The 11,753-nt window shown below is 37.1% G+C and overlaps 1 protein-coding gene across 1 annotated transcript; it reads right to left on the bottom strand.

Annotated features, from left to right (window-relative positions):
- Positions 1-1,102: 1,102 nt before the first annotated feature.
- LOC107871311 (epoxide hydrolase A) lies at positions 1,103-5,079 on the bottom strand. Its single transcript, XM_016718204.2, has 4 exons — positions 4,819-5,079; positions 3,281-3,647; positions 2,400-2,641; positions 1,103-1,516 (listed from the first exon to the last, which is right to left on the bottom strand). The coding sequence occupies exons 1-4, from the start codon at positions 4,926-4,928 to the stop codon at positions 1,270-1,272; spliced, it is 966 nt and encodes a 321-aa protein (XP_016573690.2). The 5' UTR covers positions 4,929-5,079; the 3' UTR covers positions 1,103-1,269.
- Positions 5,080-11,753: the final 6,674 nt, after the last annotated feature.

Consider the following 11,753-nt stretch of genomic DNA (forward strand, 5'->3'; position numbering starts at 1 on the left):
ACATTGTTTTTTGGTGCTCCGGCACCTAATAAACTCGACGCAAAATAGATATAATTATATAGAAAATATATAAAAATAGGTATAAAAGATATAAAAGTATCCACTAACACAAAAAGTTGGCTGGGTGCACTGACATTAAGATTGATCTTAAGGTTCTTCACTGAAAGGGGCATCCTGAGTTCAAATGAGACAATCTTTTACTTTTTTCCAGCTTTTTAATTTTTTAAGCACCCACAATCCTTAAATCCTAGATCCGCCACTGCCTACACGATGGACCATTAAGTTTCACGTTTTAATAGATAGAAACTATGATATATGGTATCTATATATTCGTCATATTATTTAATTAATAATAGAGACATATTTGTATCCGAAGTATGATGGGGAGTATATACATATCATTGATCATAGTTTGGGATATATTTGAATACATGAAATCAAACTAAGGCGTGTTCCAATTAAATATATGAATATATGAAAAAGTGTTTCCATTAAATATTTGTAATTTAAATTTTCAAAAAGCTTTTGTGAGTATTTTCAAGTGTCCATTTGGTTGATAAAGTAAGTACTTAGAATATGTCACCTTCTTTAATTACCTTCTTTAATTATACATAGATTGTAAAACTAACCATGCATCTTCAATTGAGGTTGATGTGTATAAGAAAAAAAGGTGAGATATTTTATGTAGTTGCTTTAGATGGTTGAGACCACAAAAACTTTTTCAAAATTTGAGTTGAAAATATCTAATAATTAAGAACATTTATTTAGGTCCTAAATCAGAAACATGTTGGTAATTTGAGTGTCGAAATTAATTTACTAGATAAATTTTATATGTAGTTAACTTGAATGGTTGAGATCACACATAAATATTTTTTCAAATTTTGAGTTGAAATGTCCAATAAGATACGTGAAATAAAACATACTTAATATCTTTACAACAATAGTAAAATTTCATAAGTGAGGTCTGATGAGCATGAGGGTAAAGTGTACCATGTACGCAGACCTTACCACTACCTGTTTTAGCAACGATTATTATGATGGCTAAAAAGGACCATCAATTCACCTTAAGAGCACTCTTTTATAGCATAAAAAGTAATAACCATAAGAACAATCACTTAGAAAGTTATTATTAGAAGAGTTATCAAAGTAACTCAAAACAAGTACAATCAAGCACAACACACTTTCTATACATTTGTCTCCATCGATCCGAACAAAGACATCCATGCCATAGAGTCAGACTCGACTTGTGGTAGTGAGAAAAAAGTAAGTTTAGAACTTCTGAATGAAGTCATAGATGTGCTTGTTAATCTCATCTGGCCTTTCTTGGTTGACAAAGTGAGCTGCACCTTCAATAACCACAACTTCCTCCAACAATGGAACATCTTTCTTAAATCCGCCATTGTGTATGTACTCTTTAGCACCCGGTATATGATAAACCAAGTCGAATTCACTAGTGATAAACTTGGTCGGAACTTTAACTTGAGCCCCAGTCCAGGGTGCTGTGAGTTCCCAGTCTCTGCATTGCATAAGACAGAGAACTTTAGGATGTATGTAAAGTTTCGGGCAACTCCAAACTTCAAATCCCAAATATATATATACGTCAAAAATGACATTTTCTTGACTAAAGATACTAAGCGTTGCTAGCGTCCATGTATGAAGAAGTTGATCAAGATAGTCTAAAAGCAACTAATAGAATCTATGTTGCTCGGACTCTTTTGAAATGCTTCTTGATGCGTGTCGGATCCTCCAAAAACAGTGCATTTTAGAGGATCCGGCACAAGTGTGGCACCAGTTTTGAAGAGCCTGAGCAACATAGAGTACGACAGCGGTCATGAAGACATGAACTTCACAGTTTTCTAGACTTCCTAGACAGCATGATAATTTATATCGATCAATTAACTATGCATCGATTACAAGTTAGTTAGGTTCTGTGAGGCTCCACCGCATCGATTCTGCTCCTTTCATGTTTGTTTCATTCTAATAAGGTCCACGTAATTTGTCTTCTAAGACAAACTAAGGTATTTTTTTTAAGAGTAAATGCACTATTTCCATCCTGAACTATAAACAAAATTGTTGAAACACACCCCAACTTAAAGGGGGTCCTATTACCCCCTGGACTAATTAAAACCGTATTTTTGGCAACCTTAAGTGCGTACGTGGGCACATATGTGTGCCTACATGGACCTTCAGTATGTTGATTCACGCAGTGTGCCACGCAGGCCTTAAGGTTGCCAAAAATACAGTTTTAACTAGTCCAAGGGTAATAGGACCCCCGTTTAGTTGAAGTGTGTCTCAGCCATTTCGTTTATTGTTCAAGGTGGAAATAGTGCATTTTCTCTTTTTTTTTTATAATCTATTTGGCCAAGGTTTCAATATCACAGAAGGCGAGGAACGCTTACAATGGAAGAGCTCGGTAATAGTTGACTGCACTAGTGAAACCAGTCTTCTCAAACTTGCTGGCATAGTAATCCAACTCTTCCTCAGACAGCCAGGATGAAAGGGCAGCAGGAGCATCAGGGATAGCGTCGAGGCCTCTGCCTTTAGGAAAATAAAATGGTGCAGGATCACGGTATGTCAAAAATTTCTTAAGAACAGCCTTAGCACCATATGGGGCAAATTCAGCTTCAATTTCGCCCGGTACCTGCAATGTAAAATCATTGTGAACTTTCTGCTGCTGAAATAATTAAATCTCGAGAAACCTACTCCCTTATCATACAAGGTAGTTTACGACCATTAGATCCCTAGAAAGAGGAGCAAACTCCAGCTGTTACCGCTAAATGACAAAGCCAGGGGCGGACCCCAAATGAGTGCTGACTTATGTACAAGAGGCAAACACGTACTCTCTCAATTCAAAGTCAGGTAGACTAAGATAGAGTTAATATTACGGTTATTCCAAAGAACGTTTGAATGGTATGCAACATGTTCCACACAAATTAATGAGATATCACTAACGTAATGTTTGCAAGGTAAGAATTGTCAACAATAGACTCAATATGGTCCAGCCCATCTCCGAATGGCCAGGGCTGGAGCTGGACGGGCGGAAGGAGGTTCATCCGGATCTTCTTTGCTGGACAATCACGCACAGTATATACAAGGCCAAAGTTTCTTTCTTGTGTATATATGGTACACGATGAATTCCTCGGTGAAAATTCTACCTCCGCCACAACCTGAATCCAGTGTGCATGGAGAGTTTAATGTGCCATGTTGCATTAAACTTGTAGAATACCTATCAAACATAAATGACAAATTAAACAGATACACAGACAAGAATAATGAGAACCTGAAATCTCGGGATATAATGATCTTCCCCATATAAAGCCTTAAACCCCTCCACGAAATTCATGTGTGGGTTCCTTTGAAAAAAATGGACACTCAAATTCACCAATGCCTTAACTTTGTCTGGCCTAAAAAGGCATAAATTCCAAGCAATTATGGCACCCCAGTCATGAGCAACAACAAACACGTTATCTTCATTTGGATCTATGGCTTCAAGCAGTGCTACAAGATCACCCACAAGGTGAAAGATACTGAACTTTGCAGGTTCATTAAGGGGTGCACCTGTAGTATCTCCATAACCCCTTAAGTCTGGTGCCACGGCACGGTAGCCACGTTCAGCTAAATAGACCATTTGGTGGCGCCATGAGTACCTGTAGAACACAAAGTATTACGGGTTGACCCAAGCTTAGTCCTAAAAGCGAAAACAAAGAGAGATTTTCACTATGAATGAGAGAAATTGTACAGTAAGAAGAATCTCCTAATTACAATCTCATTATACAAATCTTGGGTAGTTCCTAATTGTACAAGAAGTAAAAAGAACAGCCCAATGTAAAAAGCATCCTGCGTTCACGCAAGGTTAGTTCAAGGAAGGGCCACATCCCAAGGGGCACAGTAGACAACCTAATACTATAATGAAGCATCATTGGGTTGCTTCTATAGCTCGAATCCGTGATCAATAGGTCACACAGAGACAACTTTAATGTTACTCAAGCCCTTTCAGAATCCTACAACAAGTGAATTCCCAAATCTTAAGATCATCAATTAACTAGCACACAGTCAAAGCAAAGAGAATAATAAAAAAAAAAATAGCATAAGTATTTAACAAGATTCAACAAGCCTAGTTAGAAGAATTGTACATTAGGGAAAAGTTTCTAACTACAATTGGGGCACATTCTGGATTAACTAAGTACACAACCAAAACAACAACAACGACAACGACATATCCAGTGTATTCTCCCCTATGAGTCCCACCTAGTGGGGTTTGGGTAGGGTAGAGTGTACGCAGACCATAGCACTACCTCAAGTGAAGTAGAGAGGTTGTTTCCGATAGATCCCGGCTTAGGACCGATAACTAAAAACAACAACAACAACAACATAGTCTTTAATTCTTGTTTGGTTGAAAAATAAGTTATTCCGGGATTAGTTATCCGACTCTCCAGGAGGGATAAGAAAAACACTTCAATCCCGAGATAACTAATCCCGGGATGAGTTATCTCACTTATTTTGTCCCAACCAAACATGGAATAAGCTCCTCATCTAAATTAACCCCGGATTAGTTATCCTTATCACCTGTGGTAAGTTGACTTTCAATAACAAAATCAAAACAAATAGAGAACAAAATTATACAACACAATAAACAAATATAAGTTTCCCAAACTTACTAAATCTAACATAACTAAGATCTTTTTTATGAACATGGTGTTCGGGCCAACTTTCATGCGCCTCGACTAAATCAACAGAATATCTACCACACCTCCCACCAGCAACAGATATATAATCATAATTATGACTTACAAAATTCAAGATTCAAGAAAATAATACCAGAGTTCAGGGAAGCCATGTATGAAGAGGACTATTGGACCTTGGCCTAATTCTGCTACATGCATGTTTAAGCCATTTACAGCTACCATTTTGTGTTCTATCTTCTCCATTTTGCTTCTCTTTTTTTTTTTTTTTTTTGAACTTTGTATTTTCTTGAATCTTTTCTCTTTTGGAAACTTATGGGTTTTTGTTAATCTTTGTTTGATAGCAAAATGTGGACTACTGTGACATGTAACTAATATCAGACATGATTCTGTTGTGGTCGTCATGTCAATATCACAATGAAGTGATATCATTGACAGTATCAATAATATTTTACTTTCTCCGTTTCGTTTTATGTGCTGTCTTTTGATCGGGTACGGAGATTAAGAAATGAGTGATGACTTTGTAAAGTTTATAAAATTGTCCCTCTTAAAATTTATTTTTTAATTGTCTTTTCTTATTAAGTGAGATCCAGTAAGAATAAAATGAGAATATTGTCATTAAATAGTTACTACCAAATAAGAAAAGATACCATTCTTTTTTAGACGAACTAAAAATAAAATGACGAAACATAAAATGAAACGGAGGGGTAGGTTTTAGAAAGGCTGAATCCATTGGATATCGAACAAAGAATAATAAAGATCTTATAAGCATTTACAAAAAATACTACTTCCATCGTTTCGAGATAAATGAATTGTTGGATTTTGACACACAGATTAAGAAAAAAACATCAAAGATATAAATTTTTATTTTTACCCTTGAAATCTCTTTTATCCCCCTCCCCCTCCCCCTCCCCCCCAAAAGCTGCAGTCTTTTGCTTGTCAAATCATAAGAGTAATTTTGAAAAAAAAATTCAATTATTCACTTATTTTGAAACATCAATAAATATTCCAACAATTCATTTATTCTAAAACAGAGGGAGTATAATATAATTGTCACTAATAATGTTGGAGCAGAGGTTGTGGAAGATTGTGACTATTTCGGAGAATCAATTTGGTTTTATGCCTGATCGCTCCACGACTGAGGCAATTCACCTTGTGCGGAGACTGGTAGAGCGGTATAGAGAGAGGAAGAGGGATCTTTACATGGTGTTTATTGACTTGAAAAAGGCGTATGACAAGGTCCCTAGGGAGGTTCTTTGGAGATGCTTGGAGGCCAGAGGGGTCCCGGTGGCGTACATTAGAGCTATTAAGGACATGTATGAAGGGGCGAAGACTCGGGTAAGGACTGTGGGAGGAGATTCTGAACATTTCCCGGTCTTAACAGGGTTGCACCAGGGATCAATTCTTAGTCCATTTTTATTTGCTTTGGTGATGGATGTGTTGCCACGGAATATACAAGGCGAGGTGCCTTGGTGTATGCTTTTCGCGGATGATATAGTTTTGATTGATGAGTCGCGAAAAAGGGTTAATGATAAGCTGGAGGTTTGGAGACAAACCCTGGAGTCTAAAGGTTTCCGGTTGAGCAGGAGCAAGACGGAGTACTTGAAATTCAAGTTTAGGGAAAGGAGGTAGTAGTGAAGTTGGATTCTCAGGTGATTTGCAAGAGGGATAGTTTTAAGTATCTCGAGTTTATGATTCAGGGGAATGGAGATATAGATGAGGATGTCTCTCACCGTATTGGGGCTGGTTGGATGAAATAGAGGCTCGCTTCAGGTATTTTATATGATAAGAAGGTGCCCTAGAAGCTAAAAGGCAAATTCCATGGAATTGCAATCTGACCTTCTATGTTGTATGGAGCGGAGTGTTGACCGATTAAGAATTCTCATATCCAGAAGTTGAAAGTGGCGAAAATAAGGATGTTGCATTGGATGTGTGGTTTCACAACGGCTGACAGGGTTAGGAATGATATTATTCAGAAAAAGGTTAATACGAGTACGATCGCGTAGATGGACTTATGAGGGCGTACGTTAGACCCAAGGCTTGGTGTGTGCAATGAAGTACAAAGGAGCACCTAAATGGACACCAAAACAGTCCACTACATACACTAAAAGGGCCAAATCAGTCCACTACATCTACTAGAGGGGTGCCCCTTCACTGAGGGGCCTTCTAGTCATTTTACCTATTATTTGTAATACACTATAAATAGAATAATGTAGGGTTTCATTAGGGATATTTTGATGAATATTATGAGTTTATAACACTTGAAACATTTCCTCTCTAAGGAGAGAAGACCACCACCCGAAATTGTAACTAGAAAAATCAACTTGAGTGTGGAATCGCTCGTGTTGTATTCAAGCTTGGAAATGTTGGATGCTTGGGAGATCGGGGTCACTCTTGTGCCAACATAAGAGTTAGGTATTTGATGTGTGTGATGTTAAAGGTTCAAGAGTGGAATAGGCTTTTGGGTTGTTAATATTATACCTTCAATTTGTCTAACTATCTATCTTTTTTGTTTCTTTGTAATCGTGTAGTAGTGTTGATGTTGTAACCGTGTGTTTGTGTTGTTAATATAGAATCTGAAATTAGTCTATTGTTCATCTTGTTCTTGTTGTGTTGCTACTGTTTTGGTGTTATTATGTCATTGTACCTTGTATTCTTCTTGTTGGTAGTGAATCGAGAGGGGTCACCAAAAGAGGTCCTTGGTTTCTTGGCTAGTGGACTAATTTTGGTGTTTGTTTCGTATTTCTTTGTCTTTCTTGTATCATTTGGCATCAGAGCATGGCTAGATCTTATTCCTACAAGATCAATCTTGGGCTTGCTCGTTAGAAAATTAAAAAAAAAAATTGAAATTTGAAAATTCCAAAAAGAAGCAAATCTGTCCATTTTGTGTCTTGGCCGAAATTTTTCTTGTTTTGAGTCTAGATCTAGGAGTCATTTTATTTGTTTTGTTGTTTCTAGTGTTATGTTCTTCATCTCTAACACTAAAGAAGTCTAGATCTAGATTTGATCTTCAATTGTTGATGTTGTTGTTATGAACCTAAACTTTGGCCGTGTGATTGTTGGTGGTATTGTTGTTGCGGATTCAAAGCTTGGACGTGTGGTGTGTTGTTGGTTCAAGTTTTGAATGTGTATGGTGGTTATTGTGTTGTATTTTTAAGCTTGAAAAGGTGTTGTTGATGTTTGGGGTCTAACTTGAACCTTAGAACTTCAAGATTCAAAAAAATGTGTTCTTCACATCTTCATCTATTGTTGAAGAAAAAGTGGATGTTTGATCTTGAAATTTGAAGAAAGAGAGTGTGTATTTTGTTAGTCTTGAAAGACATATTTTCAAAATTTAAGACCTCTCAAGACTTTTACAATCAATTCCAACCACTCAAGGACTTTAACAACCACTTTTCCAACAACTTTTCATGATTTAAGGACCATGTCTTGAGGAGAAAAGTCAAGTCTTGTTTTTGAATTTGAAAGAGGATTTCAAGACTTGATTTCTTTCCTTAGCCAATTCCCACCAATTTCAAATTATAATTGGACCAAGACTTGAATTAGAAAATAAAATTTGATAACAACTGCAACCAATACGTGGCTGCCACATCACATTTTTACTGTTCACCAACAATTTTTAAGCTCAAATTTTAGATTTTTTAATTTCATTTTATTGTTTCCTAGTTTCATTTGTTGGTTTGAACACTAATTAACAAACTAGTAATCTCCTACTAGATTGTAAGTTAGTTGTAGAGTTCGTTTGTTCATGTCTATTTTTGTTGTATGCTTTTATCTTTTGTGAATTCGTTGTATTTTGTTGGTTCAAGTCCGTAAACAAATTTTCTTTGAGTCAACTCAAACGAAAATCTATTCCGGAAAAGATTAGACTCGACCCTCAATCACTCGCAAAGTACAAGCCGACTTTCAACACTTATGAAACCAAGTGTGAGGTAAAAATAAAGAGTGAGAGTGTGGTGAGGTATTTTGGAGCTAATAAGTTTGTTGTTTTATTGTTCGTTGTTGTCTTTTCTTTTAGGTACCATGGCTGCCACCAATCTCGATACCATGTTTGACCGCATCACTGACAATATTGAAGACATAAAAGGGCACGTTGAAAGGCTACGCCAATTGGTATTCACACTTATCCCAATAAATCCAAAACCTAGGGTTCAAACACCTTGCGGTGAGAGCTTTCCGAAGGAAGTTGCTGCCCAAACTTGTGAAGGACTTTCACACCGAGGTAAATATGAACATACTCATGAACGTTAAGGAAAAATAGTTAACTCTTATACTTTGGTACATGTGAATGATGAACATGTGACTAATAAGTCGTTGAGTGTGAGTAGTAGCTTACTTACATATGAGTATATTGATTCCTTACCACTTGTGGATGATGTACATATTGTGCGAGTGGATACACTAGTTGATTCTATAGATGACCGAATCAACTCTTCTAGTAAGATCGATTTGTGTCCACCTAGTGTTGAAGCTATTGTGTTAAATGAAAGTACATCGTTATGTGGAATTGTGTTGATCAACTTGTGTGTAAAACTTGCCCACCACTTGAGAATATGTGTGATGTGATTAATGAATCTCAAGTGAATGAAGAATTTGATGATGTTGGTCAAGGACAAAGGAGTGAACTCGTGAGCCTATATTGTTGTAAAGATTCTAATGTTTGCTTGACTCATAGGGTTAATCATGTTCTTGACATATCTTTGAAAAATGATTTTGCTTGTACTCATTTTCATGAAACCCCAACCGTGCTTGACAAATATGGTGACTTGAATTGTGATCCCTTTGATGTTAATGTTGGTTTGTGTCTACTCGAGGACCGTAGGAAAAAGTGTCATTGTCTCTTTGAGGTGTTGCTCATATCCGTGCATCCATGTTTGACACACTTGTATTTAAGTTATGTGAACCACAACTGGAGGATGCTAAGTTGTATTCTTGTTTGTGGAAAGGTCCAAGGATGTTAAAAAATTCTTGTCACCTTCATGGGGTTGGACAAGTTGAAGTTTCTTGTGGGGCTCTTGGGAGCGTGCTTCACATCATTTGTAGAGGGAAGCCGAGTTCTTGGGCAAACTACTTGCCTTGGATTGGATTTTTGCATGGTAGTTTCCCTATTCTCCCTATTGGTATGGCTCCCTTGATGGAATGCCTTCCCTCCGTAAGTGGTTGGAAGGAGAGAGGTCCTACGTGCTTGCAATGACCCTTTCTTTCGTTGTGTGTTCCTACTTGTGAATACATCTTAGATGAGAATTGTCTCTTTGGTGCCTTTCTTCACTACCTATATGCATATGATGATATTCGTGATGTTGTTGGATATACATCATATGAGAGGCGTAGTCTTGGATTTTGTCCCTAAATTCTTAATGTTCATCCGAGCCCTTTCGTTTGTGATGTTGTACAAAAGCTTTTCATAATTAACACAAAAAATCCTTGGTTGTACTTCAAGTGTGTACCACTGTGGCATGATAGTGCTAATTGTTTATTTTGCTAACCCTAACCCTCATGCCATAAGGATGTGTACTTGTTTGTTTCCTCTTTGATTTTTCAAGGTATGGATTCGAGGTCGAATACTTTTCAAGAAGGGGAGGATGATACGAGTACGATCACATAGATGGACTTATGAGGGCGTACATTAGATCCAAGGCTTGGTATGTGCAATGAAGTGCAAAGGATCACCTAAATGGACACCAAAACAGTCCACTACATACACTAAAAAGGCCAAATCAGTTCACTACATATACTAGAGGGGTGCCCTTCACTAAGAGGCCTTCTAGTCATTTTACCTATTATTTGTAATACACTATAAATAGAATAATGTAGGGTTTCATTAGGGATATTTTGATGAATATTATGAGTTTATAAAACTTGAAACATTTCCTCTCTAAGGAGAGAAGACCACCAACCCGAAATTGTAACTAGGAAAATCAACTTGAGTGTAGAATTGCTCATGTTGGATTGAAGCTTGGAAATGTTGGATGCTTGGGAGATCGGGGTCACTCTTGTGCCAACGTAAGAGTTAGGTATTTGATGTGTGTGATGTTAAATGTTCAAGAGTGGAATAGGTTTTTGGGTTGTTAATATTATACCTTCAATTTGTCTAACTATCTATCTTTTTTGTTTCTTTGTAATCGTGTACTAGTTTTGATGTTGTAACCGTGTGTTTGTGTTGTTAATGTGGAATCTGAAATTAGTCTATTGTTCATCTTGTTCTTGTTGTGTTGCTACTATTTTGGTGTTATTATGCCATTGTGCCTTGTATTCTTCTTGTTGGTAGCGAATCCGAGAGGAGTCACCAAAAGAGGTCCTCGGTTTCTTGTCTAGTGGACTGATTTTGGTGTTTGTTTCGTGTTTCCCTGTCTTTCTTGTATCAAAGGTGGGAGTGGTATATGTGGAGGAAAAAATGTGGGAAGTGAGGTTGAGATGGTTTGGTCATGTGATTAGGAGGGGTACGGATGCCCTAATTCGTAGGTGTGAGAGGTTGGCCTTAAAAGGTTTCAAGCGGGGTAGGGGTAGACCGAAGAAATGCTGGAGAGAAGTGATTAAGCGTGACATGGAGCAGTTACAACTGACTAAGGACATGACCCTAAATAGGAAGGTATGGAGGAAAAACATTAGGATAGAGGGCTAAGGGTGTGGATGAGTCGTAGCCAGTAATTAGGTGGACTTTGGTGTTCTTTGTTTGGCAATGTACAATCTTCTGTGGATGTCGTATTTATATTATTTTATCATGTTCCTTGCTTTTGATGCTTTTGTATACTATCTTTAATCTTGAGTTGGGGGTCTATCGGAAACAGCCTCTCTACCTCTTTAGAGGTAGTGGTATGGACTGCGTACACTCTACCCTCCTCAGACCCCACTTGGTGGGAATATACTGGGTTTGTTGTTGTTGTTGTAATTGTTACTAAAAAAAATATAATTTAGCAATAATTAAGTTATTATCGTTAACTAGTTACCGCTAAGTATCTTTTTTGGTGTTAATGTTTGTTATGATTAAATATCTAAACACATGATAAAGTATTTATTGAATTATTTTTATTCAAATTTTTTAAAAGCTTTTCTATAATTTAACTAGTTGAA

The sequence above is a fragment of the Capsicum annuum genome, chromosome 5, assembly GCF_002878395.1.
Source record: "Capsicum annuum cultivar UCD-10X-F1 chromosome 5, UCD10Xv1.1, whole genome shotgun sequence".
Taxonomy (NCBI): Eukaryota; Viridiplantae; Streptophyta; class Magnoliopsida; order Solanales; family Solanaceae; genus Capsicum; species Capsicum annuum.